This window comes from Candoia aspera, chromosome 3 (genome assembly GCF_035149785.1).
Source record: "Candoia aspera isolate rCanAsp1 chromosome 3, rCanAsp1.hap2, whole genome shotgun sequence".
Lineage (NCBI taxonomy): Eukaryota > Metazoa > Chordata > Lepidosauria > Squamata > Boidae > Candoia > Candoia aspera.
The window spans coordinates 14,999,991-15,024,123 of record NC_086155.1 but is presented as its reverse complement, the minus strand read 5'-3'; the positions used below and the strand labels follow the sequence as shown (position 1 = coordinate 15,024,123).

At 38.5% G+C, this 24,133-nt stretch overlaps 2 protein-coding genes across 2 annotated transcripts in view; one reads left to right on the top strand and one right to left on the bottom strand.

The window, feature by feature from the left end:
• Window positions 1-24,133, top strand: part of RTF2 (replication termination factor 2) — a 55,968-nt gene that overhangs the window by 23,925 nt on the left and 7,910 nt on the right. The gene's annotated exons all lie outside the window — the stretch shown is intronic.
• Window positions 984-14,551, bottom strand: LOC134492875 (beta-1,3-galactosyl-O-glycosyl-glycoprotein beta-1,6-N-acetylglucosaminyltransferase 7-like). The gene is made up of 6 exons (XM_063297025.1): window positions 14,455-14,551; window positions 11,252-11,414; window positions 10,711-10,844; window positions 9,016-10,070; window positions 5,352-5,447; window positions 984-4,739 (listed from the first exon to the last, which is right to left on the bottom strand). Exons 4-6 carry the CDS (start codon window positions 9,995-9,997, stop codon window positions 4,543-4,545), a joined length of 1,275 nt encoding a protein of 424 aa, XP_063153095.1. The 5' UTR covers window positions 9,998-10,070; window positions 10,711-10,844; window positions 11,252-11,414; window positions 14,455-14,551; the 3' UTR covers window positions 984-4,542.

Below are 24,133 nucleotides of genomic sequence, written 5' to 3'. Positions count from 1 at the left end.
TTCCATTAAACTTCAGTCCGACGTGGATGGTGTGCCTATTTCAGTCTATCTACTATCAGATAATAGAAGTGTTGTCATACCACATATCAGTAATGAATTGCTGCAGGCTGGTTTCTGCCAAAGGAACAAGCTATCAGTTGCTGTTTGGGAGAGCCTGTCACAAATTTTTAGCCTAAATCAACTTACTTTGATTTGAGAAAATGGTACAAAACTGGATTGTTGTATCCAATATATCCTGAGGGTTAATTGTATCATCTACCCATTCCTCTTCATTAGTATATTAAGGATAAATATAGTTGTTGAACTCCAATTTGTGCAGTGGGGGGAGAATTGGTAATCAGGATTGTCATCTTGAAAATAACTAAACAAGATCTCTAATTTATTTGTTGAACTTTGCCCAGAGATGTTGCTAGGCATACTGAAAAGTACTAGTGATTTTTAAAAACATTTTAAACAGAGTCACTTGTTGAGATGGGCGGCTATAGAAATCAAATACATACATACATACATACATTTTGCCATTACTTTAAATGCATGGCCATTTGCTTCAGAGGAAAAAGATAAACAGCCCCCATCACCCTGATGAATATTTTCCTATTCCTCTAATATTTCTGTTTGTTTCATTTCCTCTGTTCTAAATTCTTGGTCTTGAAACTAAACATTGTTTAGTTTCATAATCTTTTTCACAGTCTCTCTCAAGAAAGCCTGCATTATATGTATTTTCTTGAAAACCACATTGATGTCAAAAGCGTTACTAATATTTTATGGTGTATTACTATGAAAATTATTTCAGAATTACTGTTGCATATCAGAAGAGTTCTCCATTGCAATATCAGCTTCCAGCTAGTTCTGCAACATAAATCCAGTGAAAAAATCATTGCCATCCATTGTTTTTCCTGAAGAAAATCCTTCCAAATTAAGTCTACAGTTCTGGGTGGCAGAAAATACACATGATTTATATGCTGATACTTAAAAACAACAACTTTCCTTTTGAAACATCTGACTGAGGTTTATTTGGGCTTAGTTTCCCACATAAATAATGGAACAAATAACCAGAAGTGCGGTTAGAGATTATCTAAAATAAGCACAGCTGCCGAAGAAAATGCTCATCGCTGTGGGAAAATGTTTAATAATTAATGGCCTTTTGGCTAAGCTGGAGGTCATTGCAATGGGAGATTTCATTTACTTCTCACTGCTGATGAGCTGTTTTGCTGTATGCTAGGCATGGCACTGCCCATTTTTCTTGTAGTGAGATGTTTTCAAGCTGTGAATGAACCCGATGGTGTCCAGCTATAAAAGTGGGATAAGCTTCATTATTGGTACGCAGTGTGGAAGGCATTAAGAATTGGTAAATTCTTCAGTTTTGACAAGAAGTAACATCCACTGAATTGCAAAATGATATCCTTCATTCAAAATAAATAAAGGTGAACAAAGGAAGAATTTGGTACACTTGAATGCCTTTCTGTCCATTTCAGCCTGGATGTAACAACAGACATTTTCCCTTCTTAATCTGGATGTTATTTTAATATCTGTATTGCTTTGAGTAAGAGTCGGTCTAAGTGCGGGGGGGGGGGCAATGTCAGTGGTTTACTTCCTGTTAGTGCAAGACTTGAGTCATCCATAAAATGAAAGCACCAGCCTTAACAGTATTGCTCATTATAGTTTGGTCTATATTATAACTAGATTATTGATGGGTAGTTGTGAGGAAACAATGTTGAAAGAAATGAAAATGGCTGGTTTATAACGGCATGCTTCGGCCCATGTAACTGAGATTTGGGTATGACAGGAAAAAATTAAGTTGAACTAAATGGGGATGGGTTACGTGGTAAAGCAGGAAGAGATAGGATCAAGAATGAATGGGTGCTGAATAAATGTGGACTGATTATTAAAATCAATGGCCAATATAAAATACATGCATTTATTTATTTGTTTGTTTGCTTGTTTACTCATACAGAGAAAGAATGAGGATTGAATCATAAAATAAATGTATTTGATTTCTACCCTACCTTTTGTTCAGGACTACAAGGTGTTTCTAGTGCTTTCTGCTCTTTGATTTTGCTACAGCAATACACCTGTGAGGTAGTTTGGACCAAGAGAAAGTGACTGGCAGCAGAAGTGGACCAGTGCCCAGGTTCTCTCAGTCATAGTCCAGAGACCATTTCACCATGCTGGCTTGGGAAAGAAGCAGGGATGGGCTGAGAGGAAGCAGAAAACTGAGAAAGTCATGGCTGGAAGGAGTTAATGAGATCTTCAAAGAGAGGGAAGTTGGGAGTTTAAAGGCAATGTACGAATAGTGTATGGATGTGGTAGAAGATGGAATGGTTTGCAAGGATAAATGCTATGGAGGATAGTGAATGGTGTTGGTGTAAACTAGATTTAGTTAGATTTTCTTTCCTTTCTCCAGTCTACTGCCTTTAATTTCCTTTGCTTAATGCTTCTTAGGCTTTTTCTGTGCTTTCGATAACATTGCTTATTCTGAAAAGGAATACGTGATGACTGTGTATATAGATCAAATCCATCGGAAGCCATTACAATCTCTGTGAAATGATTGGATTTTTTTCCTCCATTTAAAAACTCAGCAGAGGAATAGAAATTACAGCAAGCATATATGGGAAGAGGCAGACTTTCAGGTCTCCTATCTCCATCCTTTCTATTATTTACAGCTTTATGAAATGAATTCCACAAGTTGCATTGTGCTTGGAAATGAACTAAAGTCCAGCTGGGTCAAGTACAAATACAGCTAGTTTTTAAAGTGCAAATCGAATCATTGTCTGACTATCCCATTTTGTGCTCCTAGTTTCCAAAATCTTTTCAGGGACAGCCCCACTCAACACATTTCACTGGTCAAACTAGATCATACTATAGCAGGTACATCCATCTTCTGTGTTCCTGGGAGAAGAGAAATACTTTGCCCCTCATTGTTAAGGTACAAACTAGCACAGTAGAGCCTTACTTAACAGAACCTGTGTACATCTGTATGGTTGAGTCATTTGTTAGACAAATCAGAGACAGATAACATTAAAGAGTTGAGTTTATCTGCTTAAGAAATCTACAAGGAGTTTTCCTGTACAACTGTAATGGTGTGGTGGGGGTTTCCACACCTTCATCAAGAATAAATTCTGTTTTGTGAGTTTTATTTTTGGATCTCTCTTCTAAAACATTTAAGTTAAATTTGTAAACAGTACTGACATAGATGCAAGTATAAACCATAAAAAAGAATGTTTTTCATATTGTACCCTCCCTGCTTCGAACAAAACATTTACATGTTGGTTGGTTGAGATTTTGTTGTCAACAGGAAGTTAATATCTATCACACTTATGGAGATATTTTCAAACTTACTATTTCAATATCTTATAGAGGAATTCAAATGATAATTAATAATATAAATATATATTTTCATTAATACAGTTTTATTCTCCCTGTGAAACATTGTGTAAACTTTCAGTTCAAGAGATACAGATTCAAGTGAAATTTGAAATATTGAGTATAAGACTTAGTTCAGCCCCACATATACTTTTATTTTTTTCTTCCTAATTTAACTTACTTAATTTTCTCCTCTGTCTGAATTAAGACTTATGGAATACTGAATTTTATTTTATTTTTTCATTTAGCCAGCCAGATACGTCATAATATATAAATGCTAGGTTTTTACTTGATTTTACATGTAATTTTACCAGATTGGACTGGATGAAAGATCAGTGTCATCCAGTGACAGAAAATTTTGATTAATTCTATGAATATGTTTATTCAGGGATTTATTAATTAAATTTACATAAAGTTATATGTAGAAAAAAGATGTTAAAGAAGATAAATGTAATTATATATGAATTATATTTAGATATGGATTTATATATGCTTAAAATAGACCCACTGGAGTAAGTGGGGCAAGTTAGTCATGACTCATTTAGTGCAATTAACTTCAGAGGGCGTGGTCTGGATTTAAGTCAGGATGTGAGCCTTTTTAAATAGTTCATTTAAAAGAATAAGCATTCTTTTAGAAAGAGATTAGTCCTCTTATGTGAAAGAGAACAGGTAGTCCTCATTTAGTGACCATAATTATGACAGACAACTCAGTTGTTAAGCAAAGCGGTCACTAAGTGAAACCACAAGTGTTTTTATGATCCTCCTTCAGCTTCCCTTTGCTTTACAGACCTGCAAAGGTCTTTAATGTGAGGATTGGTCACAAAGTTACTTTTGTATCATTTTTGTAACTGCAAACAGGCGCTAAACGAGGCAGTAGCTAAACATGGACTACCTGTAAGAATCTAAGACAATATGCACCAATTATGTGTTTCTAAGCACTTGAATGGGAGAAAAAAGAACAGGCACAGAGAAGTTAATGTTGGTAAGGACACTAGTTTCAGTGCGTATTGACTCTTCATGTTGTTCAGGATTTTCCTTTCTTAATGCCCTCGGATCCAAGATGCTGAATACTTATGATGCAGTATCCATCTTTCTAACATACATTTTGAAATGTGGGGTGTCTTTTGTTCTGCTTCACCCTCCATAGAGGCTATGGTTAGTCCGGATGTTCAGAGCAGTCTATTCCTCCAAATGCCAGTGTGCTTCCAAAGGTACTTCAGCTTGCTGGAGTACCTTCATTCTGTAATACTTCTCTAGGCAGTCCATAACAAGTGGATATGTTGCTGGCTCAAATTTGTTGGCAAATAAATTAGGAGAGTTAATAATCCACTCTAAGTCTCCAAGACCATAGATGCAGATATCTCTGACATAATGTCCTGCAAAAGAGAAATTGTACTGTAAAGTGATAATCCCAGGCTGGATACCATTCAGGAAATGAAATATGCTGTAGGAGATATAGATTGGAATTAGGGGGAGGGGAAGGGAAAGGAATGGCCATTTATGCTTATTACTTCTTACCCTAATTTGCTTATGTCTGTACATGAAGTGTCCATGCATGCATATGTGTGCGAAATGAGGGAATAAGAAGGAAAAATCTATGTGTACATTCTTGGTTTCCTTTGAAAGAAATTAGGAAGAACAAAGCTTTTTTTTTTTTTAAGGAGCCACAATATTTTACTTGTTAGTAGACTCTCAGCTGATTATATGTATTGGATATGTTTGTAAGTGTGAATTCTTTGTGTCCCACCTTATAATTAAATTCAAGATCAGAACAGAGTGAACAGCGTAACAAAAGAAAAAAAAAGGATTTGGATTATTCTGTATTGCAGCTTGTGGAATTATCTAATGTAGTCTTCCCAGCATTGCTGCGGTGGGATTTTGTAGGTTTTATCTCTCCATTCCCATTAGAACAAACAGTCATTTTGAGCGACTAGCAAATGACTTCTCAATGGTTCTTGAACTGAGATTGTGTCATGTTCAATAATTACCTTTGCAGCCGTTGTGGGTTTCCCCTTCTTGATTTCTCCACTTGATTGCTCGTATATTTCCTTGCCAGGTTGTGTTCAGTGTAGCACCAGGAGCATCTAAGCAACCAATTTAAAAGTATTGTTATACATGTTTTCCATTTTAAAAAACAGATTTATGTTTTGGATTTATGTATCACCCTTGCTGTTCCCAAGATGACAAACAGTAGCAAGCTTCCCTGTAACATAGATTCTTTCTGCATTTCCTTGTTTTAAAATATATGATTATACTGCCTCTTAAGGCAATATCTATTAATTATTCCACTATCTTGTGAATCCTGTAAGTGGGCAGCATAAAAACATTGCTAAATAAAATTAATTCTAGTTTAGCTCAATGAAGCAAATAAGACCACTTATGAAGATGTTATTTTTAAGCAGACCCATGAAAGCTTTTGCAGTAATAAATGTGTTAGTCTTTAAGGTGCCCTAAGGTTTTTGTTTTGGTTACCAAAGGATGTGATCATACAGTTCCAACATAAAAAGAAAGCTCTTTCTGAGTGTGTTCTTTTTTTAAATCAGGTGCCCAGTTTGAAGCCCCTAGAAAGCTTTGGGTGCAGTCCCCAGAACCCCATCAAAAGTTATTACAAAATTGCATTTTTCTTATGTGTCAGCACAAAATTAATTTAAATAAAATTTAAATTGCTCTGGTCTCCCCTACATTTTGGAGTGTAGTCCTCAGCACAAACAATGCGTGGAAGTGGAAGAAGACAATAGAATAGGAAGGACAAGAGACCTCTTCCAGAAAATTAGAAACATCGGAGGTAAATTCCAGGCAAAAAAGGGTATGATCAAAACAAAGATGGCAAGGACCTAACAGAAGAAGAAGAGATCAAGAAAAGGTGGCAAGAATATACAGAAGACCTGTATAGGAAGGATAACAATATCGGGGATAGCTTTGACGGTGTGGTCAGTGAGCTAGAGCCAGACATCCTGAAGAGTGAGGTTGAATGGGCCTTAAGAAGCATTGTTAATAACAAGGCAGCAGGAGACGATGGCATCCCAGCTGAACTGTTCAAAATCTTGCAAGATGATGCTGTCAAGGTAATGCATGCTCTATGCCAGCAAATTTGGAAAACACAAGAATGGCCATCCGATTGGAAAAAATCCCCATACCAAAAAAGGGAAACACTAAAGAATGTTCAAACTATCAAACAGTGGCACTCATTTCACATGCCAGTAAGGTAATGCTCAAGATCCTGCAAGGTAGACTTCAGCAATTCATGGAGCGAGAATTGCCAGATGTACAAGCTGGGTTTAGAAAAGGCAGAGGAACTCGGGACCAAATTGCCAATATCCGCTGGATAATGGAAAAAGCCAGGGAGGTTCAGAAAAACATCTATTTCTGTTTTATTGACTATTCTAAAGCCTTTGACTGTGTGGACCATAACAAATTGTGGCAAGTTCTTAGCGGTATGGGGATACCAAGTCATCTTGTCTGCCTCCTGAAGAATCTGTATAACGACCAAGTAGCAACAGTAAGAACAGACCAGGGAACAATGGACTGGTTTAAGATTGGGAAAGGTGTTTGGCAGGGCTGTATACTCTCACCCTACCTATTCAGCTTGTACGCAGAACACATCATGTGACATGCTGGGCTTGAGGAATCCATGGCCGGAGTTAAAATCGCTGGAGGAAACATTAACAATCTCAGATATGCAGATGATACCACTTTTATGGCTGAAAGTGAAGAGGAACTGAGGAGCCTTATGATGAAGGTGAAAGAAGAAAGTGCAAAAGCTGGCTTGCAGCTAAACCTCAAAAAACCCAAGATTATGGCAACCAGCTTGATTGATAACTGGCAAATAAAGGGAGAAAATGTAGAAGCAGTGAAAGACTTTATATTTCTAGGTGCGAAGATTACTGCAGATGCTGACTGCAGTCAGGAAATCAGAAGACGCTTAATCCTTGGGAGAAGAGCAATGACAAATCTCGATAAAATACTTAAGAGCAGAGACATCACACTGACAACAAAGGTCCGCATAGTTAAAGCAATGGTGTTCCCCATAGTAACATATGGCTGCAAGAGCTGGACCATAAGGAAGGCTGAGAGAAGGAAGACCAATGCTTTTGAACTGTGGTGTTGGAGGAAAATTCTGAGAGTGCCTTGGACTGCAAGAAGATCAAACCAGTCCATACTGCAGGAAATAAAGCCAGACTGCTCACTTGAGGGAATGATATTAAAGGCAAAACTGAAATACTTTGGCCACCTAATGAGAAGACAGGACACCCTGGAGAAGGTGCTGATGCTAGGGAGAGTGGAGGGCAAAAGGAAGAGGGGCCGACCAAGGGCAAGATGGATGGATGATATTCTAGAGGTGACGGACTCGTCCCTGGGGGAGCTGGGGGTGTTGACGACTGACAGGAAGCTCTGGCGTGGGCTGGTCCATGAAGTCACGAAGAGTCGGAAGCGACTAAACGAATAAACAACAACAAAGTCCTCAGCACATCAATCAAAGCTATTACAGCCTTTGATTTGGGGGGGAAAAAGTACATTCCTCTTTTAAAACAAGAACAAGAATGCAATCTCATTGCAAATTCCATCCAGGAGGATTTGATGATGCCTGCCCCGGGTAAAACCACTTCAGGGCAGGGCCATGGCCTTTATTATAAAAACCAACTATTTTCTGGGCGCTCTTCTATGGCAAGGAAAAAAAAGGAAGTTCTAGATGCAATGCAGATGTGTACTACAAGCTCTGCAATTTCTGTAGTCAGGGTGGTAAGCGAATATATTGAGGATTTGAAAGACCACAGATATGGGAAGACCTCCAATACACTTCCCCAAACTCAACTCATTCCCCTTAAACTCAGGCTCCAGAACCACATCTGGAACCGGTTCTACCACCCTGAAAGAAATTGTACACTTAGGCACTGCATGCTTCTGAGTCGCAACTGGTCAGAACCTGTCTAGTCCCAGTCTTTGATTTCTAGAGATGTGAACATGATATTTGGGTGATAGATAGATGTTCCCAAACTGCCAGATGTGGATGAAAGTCAGTGTTGGGGGGAATGTAATATTTGTCAAGAGAAGTCTGGACCATATAACCACACAGTTGATAGCTAGTATATCAATAGCAAAATAGGTTTTATTTCATTTTTAAAGACTGAAAAACTTTCCTGGGTCAGGCAGTAAGTTGGAGCCCATGTGGTTATAAATTTTGAGTTATTGGCTTTTTATCTCGGCTGTTCTTACAGAATTTCTTATGCTGCTTTGATGTCATATTAATTGTGTTTTTGTTGTTAGCTGCCTCGAGTCACTATAGTAGGATGGGTAGCCATTCAAATTGAATTAAATAGATAAATAAAGCAAGCTTTTGATATCTTCTGAAGTTTTTTAATTATATAATTTAAATAATCCCTTGGGATTGAAACAATGTCTTGATCTCACTTCCTTTTCCTTTTTGTTTCATTGTTGTTGTTTTTCTTTATTTTTCCACCTTAACTCACAGGTTAAGAAAAAGCCCTTCCATTCATGGTGTATTGTGAGTTTGTTATTGTCTAAATCTGAAAAGCAAACTGAAAATAGATTTTGCAATTTGGTTAATGATTTCCAATAGATTCTTCTTAGCTCATATATGCAATATTTATGAACAATGTACCATGGACAAGATAATGCTATAATTCTGCTTACCTGGTAAGTGATTCAGGGTGACCCAATAATGCTCATCTGGACTATAGGTGTCTCTTGACCATTCGAGCAAATCTTTTGCACGTGCATCAGTCAGTGTAAACTCTACAAATTGTCTTGTGAGTATATAGTAGGCAGTCCCAAAATATATAGTCAAATTATGGGGTGGTTCACTTTTCACATTATTAGTTGGATAGATAAATGTTATTCCTGACTGTACAAGTTCGTGGTAACTAAGATGAGTTCTGTGTCTCATATGAGGTGGTTGAACAATTCCTGGAGTTATATTTTTACCATTCCATTTACTTTTAATATACTGTATAAGTTCCTTGTTAGTTTTGATGGGATAATCCTGGCCACATAGATTAATAACATAATTCCACTGATTTTTTAAATGAATCAAATCCTTCATGCAGTTGATATCTGCTTGCAATCTGGAAAATCCTGCATAGACAACTTTTTCTCTCTTGGAAGCAATAAAAATGTTTTCAAAGCAGTTGACCAAGGTTTTCACAGCTTGCTTAAAATCCTCTGGTGATTTTTCATCAATATGTATACAGTAAACATTCTGAGGCACGTAAATAGCTCTGAGTAGTTTTATAAACATGTCCAGTTCCTTGTGAATGGTGATGATGTATGCCAAGGAGAAGTTCCTTTCTTCTTCTGACAGTGGTCTTGTAATGAAGTGGAGTTTCTTCTGCAGTGTGGAACAGTTGCATGGTGTTTGTATGCAAGTAGACATTTCTCTTCCCCCTAGAGCCTCCTGGCACAGCTGGCCAATCTGAAAAGCAACTTCTTTCCCATCAAAGAGGGCCGAGCAAAGTTCATCTGGATAAAAGCCACACTCTTTCGGGATGAGTTTTTCCTCTCTGTCTTTCTTGAAGATTGCATTCCGTAGGTAGAAAACACCAAAGATGAAGATGCAAACCACAATGCATACTAGAAACCCTGATTTTGCTGCCTCAAGTAGGTTCATCTTTGGCATTCCAGATGTTTCCTGGAACTCCAAATGTTCTCTGGAGTTTTCTTCTGGCCACAGTTCGGTGAATCTGTTCTACCTAGGAAAGGTTAGAAAAAATAGCATTTAAATTCTTTAATTTAAATGAGGTTCAGTCTGATGCATCATTCAGTTTAAAATAAAAAATACTTAACTGCTGCTAAAGTTTCACTTTACAAATGCAAGTGTTCTAGAAGACTGGCTTAACTCTGCTTTAAGAATCAACTTGCGTTTACTTTTTGTGGCTTTGATTATGCAAGCTTTCTTTTTTTCAGTTTCAGCACCGTGAATAGAGACAAACTGTTTCTTTTGTGTAACCAGCTGATGATCTTTGGATTAGATGGAAACTGCGTTATTGATTTCAAAAATACATCAAGCATAACCAGAATTGGGGCTGGTCTGTCTTTTACTGTTGATTTTTTTGGCAGGTGACAGAAAAGACCAAAGTTCTTACCACTATCACTATAATGAAATCTTACATCATGAGCTATTCTATTTTTCCTTGAATTGCCTGAATTATTATCCTCACGTTTTCAAACGCATGGTATAAAAATGAAAGGAAGTGTTCTTGAACGCAGTTCATATTTATTCTGCTTGGAAGAAATGGTGACCTTAGCAACACTGCATTGCCTTGCATTGCTATTTAAGGAGGCTTTCAGACCAGTTTTGGGGGAGAAAAAAATACTGTTGCATATTTTTACCTTTATGAATATGTCTTTCCACAAGCGTGGCTTTGTTGAAATATTAGAAGTGCCTCAGTGCAGCAATATGTTTCTTTAGAGCTCAGAAATAAAGTCTTCATCCTTGAATTCTTAGATGCTAAGTGTATGCAACCCTAGAAAAAAGATGCAGTACAAGGGGCAGATTGTTGAAATACTGTGATGCAAACCAACAATGATCTTGTATTGATTTTTCCTGCTTCAACAAACGTTCAACCACTGTGTTCAGCAGAGATTATGCTCACATATAAAGTCTATATCATTATGTGTATGTCCTCATCATCTTAACTTGAATGAATTTTAATGTTATCATATCACACATAATAGCAAAAAGCTAATAATTTTGTGCATGCATGGCTGTTTCTGCATACACACCCATCCACCCATACATCTCAAAGCTTCATTTTAGTTTAAATCACTAAAATTTTTCAAACTGCATGTTAAGGATAACATGCTGCCATTTAAAATACACAAATACTGAAAATCGTCCAAGAATATACAGTGCATCATTCATTGTCCTTACTGCTAAGTCCTGGGCTTCAAGCAGAAGATTCTTCTTTTCCCAAGTTCACTGTGCTGGTGCTGGGTCTTCTGTGGAGTGTTAGATGAAGGATGCGTTCATTTTGCTGTTTAGTCTTATCTTTTTTCCAGCCACAGTATTCTTTGGTGGGGCTGCTTCTGCAGGTCTAAGAAAAACATCAGGAAAATCAGTCCCAATAGAATAGTGCTTGCCTAGAGGCTCATAGCAGTTAGGCTCATTGTGTAAACATCTACATAGCATCTTCTTAATATGACAAGCTGTAAGTATCCGTTGAATCAACAAATGTTCAGCTCTCGCCCCAGTCTTTCAATGATGTGGAGGAAAGGGGGAGGAAGAAGTGTTTGGAAGGTGAATGCAAACATTTCTGAGCAAAACAGAATCACGCTCTGGAAACTGCAGCCTGCTGCAAAATGACTAACAGAGCCAAGAATAGATTAATATGATGGACATTACTTACGCTGTAATGAGGGTTAGGAGCTAGGAAGGGTGGGGGAAAGGATACTGTAGTCGTGTGTTACTGGCTCTCTTGCAGGAGCCAGAAATGGCTGTGTGACAGTGAATAATTTAAAAATGAGCTGGCAAAATCACTGAAGGAGGTCTATGGTTGATGTTGTTGCCTGTCGCTAGGATCTGGATGGCAGGTAGAACATGGAAGGGCAACAAATGCTGTGTTCCAAACTGATTTAAAAGCGTACAGGGATACAGCTTTTAAAACCTGTCATGTCCACTGGGTGAATATAAGCTACCTGAAACCCCTTGTGTTTGTGCTTAGCATTTTCATCATTAAGAAATCTGTGCAACTCAAAAGTGTGAATTCATGGCTTCTCTGGTTTTCAGCATGCCTTTGTAAATCCTCTGCCTGAATAGCAGCCTTTCATCATTTTGATAGCTTAAAGGGAACAGTTCTAATTTTTTTCCCCCTGCACAGCATAAGCTAAACTATGGAAAATAAAGACGGAACCTTAGAGAGACAGTAATGAATGCATTCAAGAACACACTGTGGCAGGGCACGAATTACACCCATGCAGTTCTGCCAGTAAATAATTCTGGACACTCTCCACCATTTCAAAGACGGAAATGAGAATGTCTTCGTTAGTGTTCCACTGGTAATAGCACCAAATGCAAACTGCAGAAGGTCTTTTCTAGTACTTAAGGCAATGCTAATGTATCCTGCAGTGGTCTATTATGCATCTGTTTTAAAAACAAAGGTTTTAGTTTTTTGCAGAAAGATGCACTAGAAAACATAATTCTGCTTGAGTAGCTAGTGTCGTCCAGCTGTGTTGGGTCTAAATGTTCATCATTCCCAGTCAGTGTTGCCTTGGCTGGGATGATGGGAGTTGAAGCCTAACACATCTGGAGGAGACCAGGTTTGGGAGGGATGTCATCTAATGAATGATCAGTACTTCAAAATATCCCAGAATGAAATAAGTTTCCTGCATCATTCCATATGGATGAATTGATACTTGGATAAAGAACTAAAGACCTAGAACATTTTAAAAAGCTTTATCTACACCCTCTTCCTACCAAACCAAACCAGAAAGTATTCTTGATAAATTACAGTATTTGGAATGTACAAAGCTTTAGTGTCAATCTGACTCAGTATCAGCCATTGTTATTTTTCACTTAGACCTTTGTAACCTTTCTCATTTTCCATACACCCAGTTTTTTCCAGCAAATCTAATTTGAGATTTGGGGGAACTGTCATCCGTTACCAGGATTATATTGCTACTATTTTTCTTAACACTTGAGGACATTTTTTCTAAACAAATTTGTCTTGTTTTTTTCTAAAAAAATGTGTCTGTGTCCTTGAGCTTCATCATAATCCATTGTTTGTCCTAGGCTCTATCAATTTATGAAGTTGCCTGGCATAATTTTGCACTAAAGAGGCAAAGCCCAACAGTTGACAGTATTGAAGGGGATGGAACTTCTCAGAGAAGCAAACCTTTATATAACCCAATAAAGTGCTAATTTCCTTCTTTCTGAAATATCAGAATTTTCAGTGATTGCAGTAATGGTTACTAAGGAGCAAAGCACACTCAGTGGTGAAGCATGAGTTTGTATGGAGTAAATCACAGACTGCATCCACAACTTCTCTAGGGTTTCAAATAAACAATATTGGTACATAATTTTTCATGAGGACTTTGGAGAGCTGTGGCCAGGATTAGATAGAAACCATCTGACACTACAGTGCATGTCCATATATTAATGAAAACTTAATGGAAACATTTCATCATAACTATATTTTTTCTTTAGCTTCCTTATAAGGCACATAATCAGTTTTGGAATGATTATTTGCATTATACATGCATAATACTTTGTATAAAATATATAGCTTGAGATTTAATCTCAATTACATATATTTTAGAACATACAAGCAGATGGCTCAGTGCAGGTTCAATGATCTTCATGTATTCTCTAAGTAACATGGGACAGTTATCATTTAGCAATGATGTCCAAATTGAGATTAACAATGAACCATTGTCCAAAACAGAATTTGGTTGTGGACTGGTGTTATAAACAACAATACTGTCACTGTTCTAAAATTGGTGAGAAAAATTACTGAATTCTGGAGCAAATGAAAGTGTTTACATTTTTTTAAAGAAATCATTAAAATTTCTTTCTGTTCACTCTGCTTTCTCTCTCTTTGTCATAAAAATTAAAAGTGAAATTAGACACCAAGACTTTAGGAAGGTTAACCATTTAGTTGGGTTTTTTTTTTGGGGGGGGGGGTTCCAAACACCTTTAATCACAACCAAAATATTTTTTTTGTATTTAAAGAGCTTGATCTATAAAACAGAGAAGTTCCTTATTTAGAAGAGCTCAAAAACAGAGGAATTTACAGATCAACAATTCTTCCCAAAGATGTAGATTTATCTATTTCACAGTTAAAATCCTTATAATTTGGTTAAATATGCTCCCCCTATTTAATTTAAAAGGGAGTTTTTCTAATCAGGAACAGTTTTAAAACACTTACATTCAGCAAAATGTTTTGGGCTATAATTAAGTAGGGAATAATTGAATCTGAATATATGCCAGTTTTGAACACAATCATCAGCAATAAGTTCCTCTGAGTTCAGTGGGGCTTATTCCCAATATAAATGATTGTACCAAAAATTTATGTAATGTTACATCTGGTTCTAAATTTAAAACAGATCATTCTTAAAGTTCAGAAATCATAAACTCACCCAGTATTGGAAAGACAGATTGTTTGGAGCCAAACTTAAGAAATGAGGGAGGAAATATTATTTGGATCCATTGCCCTTCAGGCAAGTTCAGTCTTTAAGCTTGTCCATCTCTTATGTGGTTTCAGTCACATGAAAGGAGTTAATAGTTAACATGAAATGTTAGTATTTTGTGGTGGATTTCCTTAACCACTTATGTCCCTTTAACAATTCAGCAGTAACAATTCAAATAATATAATAAAAAAAACCTGATTTTTTTCAGGATTTTTTTCCTGTCATTCTGATGACCTTTTAAGGCAGTAAACCAGCTTTTGTAAACAAGATGTGTTGATACTACTGTGCTGTTGATTACAGGCTTATTTCAACCTTTAGGCTAGTAGCAGTGAATAGGGGACATTGTGAAAAAAATCTTGCACTTTTTTTTCTTTTCTATTTTAGCCTTTTAGCCGCTAAAACATAGGTATAAGAAAATAATGTAACCATTTCTTTCTGACCAAACTAGAAATGTAAAACCAAATTAGAAAAATATGGTTTTGTCTTTCTTCATCTCATTAATTTTGATTTTAACATTTCTTTTTATTTAATTCAATGGTTTGAAGGTATAAGAATGAATTCTGAGAATGAGGAGTTAAAATGGGAAAAGAAATGTGATTGTCTATGTGCAGAATTTTACAACCATGGAATTTATTTTGCTTGTTTTTCAAAGCCATGATCAGAAGCAAGGGATTTAGACTTCCTAATGCCATTACATAAAAGTATCTTTTTATGTGCACACTTTAAATGCATATATGAGAAACCCCAATTCATCTGCTGGGACCAACCTTCCTTCAAATAGCACTGGTTACTCCTGTTAGCTGTTTACAGAATAACTCTTACTGTTCCTCCTTTTCCAGGGAGCTTGGGGACCTGTGTTCGATCCACTCCTTTCCTGGTTGGCTAAGGTGATGTGTGAGTGGGTTCTGGTGCTGGTAAATGCATCCTTGAGAAAGGTGTGGTTCTACCAACACTTAAGGAGGGGGTGGTGTGCTTCCTCCTTAAGAAACTGGGCCACACTGCTCTGGACAATTTTCATTCTGTCTCCAACCTTCTTTTCTTAAGGAAGGTGGTTGCACTGCAGCTGCAGAGAGCCCTGGAAGAAGGTGATCATCTGGACTCAGATCAGGGCATGGGACCAAAATGGCATTGATCACGCTTGTGGATGTTCTCTGGCAGGAATGGGATGGTGGTACTTCATCCATCCTTGCTCTTCTTGATCTCTCAGTGGCCTTTGATACCATTGATCATGGAATCCTTCTGGACCAGCTTTGAGGGTTAGGTGTGGGGGGGCAGTTTCTCCTTCATCCTCCAGGATAGCTTCCAGTTGGTGTTGAGAGGAGGTGAGAGATCCAGCCCATAGCCCCTGCTCTTTGGAGTGCCACAGGGCTCAATACGCTTTCTGCTTCTATTTAACCTCTATATGAAGCCACTGGGTGAGATTATTCAATGGCATGGGGTGAGGTATCATCACTTTGCAGATGAGACTCAGCTGTTCATTTCCATCCTGGGCCAACCAAGCAATACCATAGAGGCTTTGTTCCATTTTCTGGAGGCTATGGGGGTCTAGATAGGGAGGAACAGGCTTCAGCACAACCCTAGCAAGACTGAGTGGCTATAGATTTTGTAGCCCAAGTCTGGTGATGTTCCATCTGGTTCTGTATGGGGTTGCACTAACCCAAACAAAACAGTTTGAAATTTGGCTTCTGCTCAAAGAGCAGGTAGCAGCTGTGGTCAGGAGGAATTTTACATCTGAAAGTTGCAATTGGTCCAGAATGCATTGGCATGGGAAATTATGAGCATTTCCTGATTTGCCCATGTTACCCCTTTATTTGCAAGCTGCACTGACTCCTAGTAGACTTCCAGGACGTGGTTGCCTGCCCAGACATGGAGATCATGAAGTTAGTGAAGCTGGGTAGGTTGATATTATATTGTTTCTACTCTCAGCTGCCATTTCTTTTTTGAATTTTATATTTAGAATTTTATGTTTTAATAGTTTTATATTGTGGTTTCTTTTAAACTTGGTTTGCTACCCAGAGTCACTGTGGCAAGAGGGGCAGCCATATAAGTCTTATAAATAATAAATAAGTAGTTTCTGGCAGGTGGTACTTCTTTTTAAAAAGGGTAGCATCCACCCACCAAGATTTGGTCGGTCGGTCTTTCTTTCTCTCTGTCTGTCTATCTATCTATCTAATCTCTATTACCGCCCATCTCCCCCCAAGGAAGGGGACTCTGGGCGGTTTACAATAAAATATTCCTGAAAAAAATATTTAGAAGGATCCTGAAATGGTTGTTGATGTTTTTTTTTAATGCTGCAGAACTATTTTTCTCACAAAATCCTGAATAGTTGCTGGTTCCCAGTAGTGACAAGCATTAGGCTAAATGGGAAGTAGTCTGTCTTGGCAGATGGCACACATACTTACATTGGAAAAAGCACCATCCACCAGAGATTTTTGTTTTTGTTACAAATCCATCATCCAAACAATGAGCATTCTCAGAATGGTGGCCATCAAACAACGTAGACAATACCTTGCAACACCCCCAGACCACTCAGCCACTGGCCATGCAAGATAGGAATGCTGCAAATTACAGGTTTCAGGCAAACTAATAGGATAGAATGCATAAGATATCAGGCTGCAAACAACAATAACCTTCCCCATCTTTTTTAAAGAAACAAATTCAACTTGTGGAGTCACAAGTTCATAAACTCCATTTCCTGGTAGGTGTTTAACTGAACCATGTGTTAATATGAAAGAAAGAATGGTAATCTTAATGGTGACCTTATTTTGAACTAACATCTTTGCTTTCTTTTATTCCCTGTACCTTAAATTCCACACTGTGCATGTTTGATGAGGTGGGGCAGGGAGGAACGATCAGCTGGGCTTGCCTTTGTGCCTAAGAGTCAACAGTGATTTGAAGGCACATAATCACTCAATCAAGTCAACATTTGTACAGTTATGGGTAAGGCAGGCTCTGACTTGCTCGCTATTCCACGTATGAAGCTTGCTCTTCCTTCCTTCCTTTCTCTCTTTCTTTCTTTCCCTTATAATTTCAACCCATTAGGGAAAGTAAGAGAAAGAAAAATGCCATGGCTTCAGTTAGGAATTTATTTAGGTTCCTTTGAAGAAGCCTTAATAGGCTTGATGATACAATTTGGGATTATGTCTTTGTGTATATGTAAAATATTTTAAAAATTGTGCAGATATAACATTTCAGATATAACATTTTTGATTTATGTTCTTTTTAAAATAATCAGAGGATCTGAAAAACAAGAGTTGAACATTGTAGATTTGCAGGATGAGAAGACAAGCAGATTATAATTCATGTGAAGCAGTTTAAAGAGATTTGGAGAAACCTGCCTAGCAGTCATCAATTTTCCAACCTTTAACTGAGGTAGCCCAACTGTTTTTCAGTTAGTTTTCTTGTTGCAAGCTATTGTGTCACCATTTTCCTTAAAGGAGGTTAGAAATGATCCAGTATTTTGCTAGCTGGTTCCTATTTGATCAGCTGCTGTGAATGTACATTCAAGAACAAAGACCTGGCCTATTCTGCTTTAGTGGCATCAGGGTGCTCTAAGATTACTGTTGAGCGACAGGGTCTTGTTGAGAGATTTATCTATTTTTGCCTTCCCAGCTGGGTAAAGTGCTACGTTAATGGTATCAGTATGCGTGGAGCCAAAGAGTAACAACTGATATAAAATTGTTCAAGATACTTAAGTGAATGAACGAGAACTGAATGCCCCCTATCACATTTTGACATACTATATATTTACAGCTCAAGCCTGAACTTGGCACTTTGAGCCCTACCAGTCCAGTTGACCGTCCAGGGCTGCATTCTCTGCAAAATGACCAGCTGGATACATTTGCAAAGCTCTCAAACATAAAGGGTGTCTCCTCTACTGTTGCTCCCTAGCAGCTGCTGTTTAAGATAAGATTCTGAAGGTAGTAAACAAAAGAAGATACGAAGTGTAAGTAACTATTGGCAGTCTCTACTGAGAGCCATGCAACTGCTGCCTTAAACTCCCAATAGTGAATGCCCGGCACTTGGCAGCTTTACCTATTCCCCATTACGTCTGCTCTGCAGATCTGTGCGGTCACCCAGTCTCTGTATCCTTCTCCATTTGAACAGTGCGCTTGTAATGTTACCAAATCCACAAACAGAACAAGCTGCGTAACTGAAATATGCAAGGATGCTAAATCTGAAAGTTCTCATGGGAGAAAATACGTTTCTTAAGTGCCATATGCATGTCATGAGTAAGGATGGCGAGCAGGGGGCTCCCTTCCAGACTGCTAAGCGCATGCGTAGCACTGAGGAATTGGTGAGCCATTCCAAGAGGCACAGATCGGGACCGCCTTAACCTGCGGGGTTTATATGGCTGGGTTTTCCCACGCTTGTTCAGTTTGTTAGGATTCCTGTTATGTATTAGCAATAAAACATTAGAGACCAGTTCCCTGTCTCAGAGTGTTTCCTGGGAGTCAGAACAATACACCCAGGTTTCCCCCAGGTTTTTGACTATTCTAGGCAAATGACCTACGGCGTATCTGCTGCCTGTGCTATGACTGCACCGTTGGTACCGTACCCCACATCCAGGGCCAGAAAAATACATTTTAGTTATATAAAATAAATAAGAGCTCTTCTAGTTCCTGCATGAGCAGGGAATCAAGCTGAATGACCTCTATCCTCCCTTCCAATTCTATTATTCTTTGATAGATAAAGCAGCATGCTTACTCCAAAATCTGGAAAGCAAATATAGAACTAGTTTTATTAGGACATCTCAAGAAACACTTACCCCCAAGAAGGTGCCAGTTCTGCACCAGTAACAATCAGAGGAAATAAGCTTACAGCACTTCAAAGGTCTCTTGCAATGGCTTCCTGTTACATCAGACAATGTTAAATTTGAAGAACACTCGCTGCAGCAGCAAGGGAAAGGGGGGCATTGCAAAAGTAAGCTGGAAAGGTGAGCACAAAACTCATAATGGGTTATTTGATCTCCCCCATCGTTGTCTTTTCATTGGCTGTCCACAGAAGTACGCTGGTTCCCAGTCTTTCAGCTGCAGCAAGCATTCGCATATCTCCAGAACACTGGCCATCAATTAAAGAGAAACCAGATCTTAGCAAAAACGAAACAGATGAAAATAGCAAGCAATCCAGCAGCTACTGGTTTTTATTTCGTTAATGCAAGTCTTCTGCTCTTACATTTCTTTAAATTCAAAATATAATTTAGACACTGAACTTAAGTGGGTTCTGTTTACTTGTTGACCGAAGCTGTGGCTCTTCTTTGCCTGTCCCTTTTTTTCACTTTTTCCTGATACCTCTTCCATGCTTCTGTACTCTTACTACTATGTATTCATCAAAACAAAGACTAGATTTTCTTCCAAAGACTTTATTTTTAAGATGAGACAATTCTATTAGATTTGATGAAGATATGGTAATGGAAGCAGTTTGTTTGTTTGTTTTCTTCTCAAATCTCTTTTTGTGCCTGGCTGGAGGGGTTGTCTTATATTCAGTGTTTCTTCTTTTCATTTGAACAGATTGTTCCAGGAACTCCTCCCTACTTTTGTCCTTCAACTGATTCCTGGCACTGTGCATACAGTATTCTGATATAAAAACTTTAAATTTGGTATAAAAGTTTACTGTATATAGACCACAACTACAGGTAGTCCTCACTTAACTACCATTCATTTTAGCGACAATTTGGACTTACGACAGCACCGAAAAATGACTTACGAGCAGTCCTCACATTTACAACCATTGCAGCGTCCCACAGTCACATAATCGCCATTTTTTACTTTCCCAGCTGGCTTCTGGCAAGGAAAATCAGTGGGGAACTGTGTGATTCACTTAACAGCCGCCACAAAAATGGTCGTAAAATCGGGTCTAATTTGCTTAATGACCCTTCACTTAGCGACCAAAATTCCATTCCCAGTTGTGGTTGTTAAGCAAGGATTACCTGTTTGCTTTACTGATTGTATAGCAAAGTGGACATACTGGAACAAGAAAAACAAAACTCAAGGCTACAATAAATTAAGTAAACAGCAAATCTGCAGAAATTACACTTAATTCTGTGTAACTTCAGTATCTTAGCATATATTTTTAATAACGCATACTTCTAAGAGGAAGCACAAAAGTATTTAAATTGTAGATAAATCCATTTGATGTATATTTAGCACACAATATTTGACATGAATAGTGTAATACAGTGGTTCTTGGTCTATCATGTGCCATCAAGTTGGTGTTGATTTAGCAGCCACGTAGATCAATTTTCTCCAGCACCATCTGTTCCCAACCTGATCCTTCAGGTCTTCCAATGGCATGCCCATCACCGCTAGAATTGAGTCCAGCCACCTGGCAGCTGCCTGTCGTCATCTTTTTCTCTTTCCTTCCACTTTTCCCAGCATTAGACTTCTCCAGGGAGCTAGATCTGTGTACACTGTGTCCCAAGTATGATAATTTGACCCTGGTCATTTGTGCCTTTGGGTTGATTGCAAAGTCCAACTTTCACTTCCGTAGAGTGTCACAGGGAATACCATTACTTGTACTATTCTGATATTTGCAGGTATAGGCACATCATGGCATCTGAATATCTTTTCCAAGGCCTTCATGGCTGCTCTACCCAGTGCTAGTCTGCAGCCTATTTCTTGACTGCTTCCTCTTTTACTGTTGATAGTTGGTCCTAAAAGGCAGAAGCTATCTACCACTTTGATATATTCATTATCAGTTCTAAAGCTGGTTGTTGAACCTGTTGTCATTAGTTAGGTCGTCTATACGTTTAATTTTAGTCCCCATTTTTTTTCACTATGCTCCTTGACTTTTATTAGTAGCATTTGCATTTCTGGCTATCATCAGCATAGTGCAGGTTATTAATGTTTCTTCCTCCAGTTTTAAAATCATTCTCATCTTCTTTCAGTCCAGCTTCCCTTAATATTTATTTGGCATATAGGTTGAATAAATAAGGGGAGAATATACAACCTTGGGTCATTAGTTTGGTCTTCTTTAAACTTATCTTAGTCCCATTTTTTCACCGTGCTCCTTGAGTTTTCATTACCAGAGCTTCCAGGCCATTTGCATGTTCAGCTATTAGAGTAGTTGTTTGCTGCTTGGTTGATTGCCTGAGTTAATTGTTCCTTGATTAGGGTGTATTGTGCTTGATGGTTCATCTGGTGTTAATCCTAGTGTTGATTTTTGCATATCTGGGTGTTGATTGCTGGCAAGGGAGTGTCCTGGTCTTTTGGCTTTTCTATTGTCTCTTTTGAATGGTATGTAAATGTTGTTTACCTCTATGTGTATGTGTATAATATTGTTTACCTCAATGTACCTCTGTGTGTTGTTTACCTCTATGTGTTACAACCGCATGTCATCACCGTGGCACATAAACCAACTAAAACTCTTCAAAACATATTAAGTAACCCAAAAGACCCAATAGCCCAAGAAGAAAAAACAGGAGTTATTTACAACATACGGTGCAAAGACTGTAACAGCCACTATGTAGGACAGACAGACAGAAGACTAGCAGAGCGCATCCACAAACACCAGCTAGGAGTCAGAAGACACGATGAGAACTCCTTAATCTCACAACACATGGACAGACTCAGCCATAGTTTCAACTGGGAAACGGTGAGCATCCTAAACCAAGCCAAATCCAAAAACTCCAAAGAATTCCTGGAAGCCTGGCACTCAGACCAAGCAGCCATCAACAGACACATAGAGGTAAAGAACATTTACATACCATTCAAAAGAGACAATAGAAAAGCCAAAAGACCAGGACACTCCCTTGCCAGCAATCAACACCAAGATATGCAAAAATCAACACCTCCACTAACATAAGCAGGACAAGCCACTGTATATAAACTGAGAGCAAGGCCCACTCCCTCTTTGCACTGAAGATGTTGCCTAGTCTGGCAATGAAACATCTGCAAGAAAACAACAAGGCTCAGAGAGCACCAAGGACTCCACATTTACTGAAGTGCTATTAACAGGCCCGCAACTAGGGTCTGTGTCACCCAGGGCAAACATCAATTCTGCGCCCATTTTGGCGCCCGCCCCCCCAGTGCTCATTTTGGTGCTCCCCCAGCGCGGCCCCACTTGCCCCCCTCCCGAGCTGCGGTCCTGGCTATTATGTATCTTTTGGATTGAGACTTATGGGGTGGGTTCAGGTTACATTAAGCCCACTGAAATCTGTGGGATTTACATCGGTCATAAAAATCACATTGATTTTATGGTATCCTAAATAGGAGTAGCCTAATATGATGTTGAATCAGTTTGGTGTAGTGATTAAGGCATCAGCCTAGAAACCATGAGACTCTTGAATTCTAATCCCACCTTGGGCACAAAGCCAGCTGGGTGACCTTGGGCCAGCCCCTCTCTCTCAGCCCTTACATTTACAAGTGAGGTTTTAGAAATCAGAGCCATCATATGTGCATATGCATGCATGTACCTAGGCATACTTGATGTGCAGCTATGCATTAAGTAAGTGGAATTCATATGGATCATTTCTGATGGAGCATGTTCATATCAATCATACGTGCCTGTGATACTCTGTTTAAAAAAATAGACAAATAGACAGTTTGTAGAAAAAGGACAGAGCCAGTTTGGTGTAGTGGTTAAGGCACCAGGCTAGAAACCCAGAGACCATGAGTTCTAGTCCTGCCTTAGGCACAAGGCCAGCTGGGCTACCTTGGGCCAGTCACTCTCTTTCAGCCCTAGGAAGGAGGCAATGGCAAACCACTTCTGAAAAACCTTGCCAAGAAAACTGCAGGGATTTGTCCAGCAGTCTCCGAGAATCAGACACAATTGAACTGATACAAAAAGTATGTATGTGTGTGTGTATGTGTATGTATGTATGTATGTCTATATATGGTATTGGAAATATGGAAAACTGGATGGAACCTATATGTGGTGGACTTGTGAAATGGCCAAAAAATTTTGGTTGGTGATCCACAGGTTACTGGTGAAAATAATAGGAATCCCTTTTCAGAGGAAACCAGAACTGTACTTTGTGGAAGAAGAACTGAGTAAAAAGCACAGAGTCTTACTGTTGTATGTGATCACACTAGCAAGATTATTATATGCACAGAAATGGAAAAATAAAGGAGGTCCAAAAAATTTTTTTAAAAAAAAATTTATTGAAATTTTTTCACAGAAATAAAAGGTAAACTTGAAATAATATAGAGTAAGAATAAAGAAAAGAAAAACAATGCGAAGTAATAAGTATAGAAATAAATGAAAGATATATAAAAAAGTGACTTCTGATTATCTTTACAGCAGTTAACAATCTTATCCTCATTCCTTCCTCATTAAAATTGCATCCTAATTCTCTTCCTCCCATATTCAGCCCTTTTCAATCAGCAAATCCATAAATCACCAGTTCATTTTTTTTCCATTTTCAGCAAAAAGTCCATAAGAAGTTTCCAGTCTCTTATAAAAGTAGGTAAAGGTAAAGGTTTCCCTTGACGTAAAGTCCGGTCGTGTCCGACTCTAGGGGGCGGTGCTCATCTCCGTTTCAAAGCCTTGGAGCCGGCGTTGTCCATAGGACACTTCCGGGTCATGTGGCCAGCATGACTCACGGAACGCCGTTACCTTCCCGCTGAAGCGGTACCAATTAATCTACTCACATTTGCATGTTTTCGAACTGCTTGGTGTGCAGAAGCTG

Coding starts and splice junctions, on each gene's coding strand:
- LOC134492875 (XM_063297025.1), bottom strand. CDS start 9,997: ATGCCAAAGATGAACCTACTTGAGGCAGCAAAATCAGGGTTTCTAGTA. Junction 5,448..9,015: donor CACCCTGAATCACTTACCAG/GTAAGCAGAATT, acceptor TTGGTTGCTTAG/ATGCTCCTGGTGCTACACTG. Junction 4,740..5,351: donor AACCCACAACGGCTGCAAAG/GTAATTATTGAA, acceptor TCTCTTTTGCAG/GACATTATGTCAGAGATATC.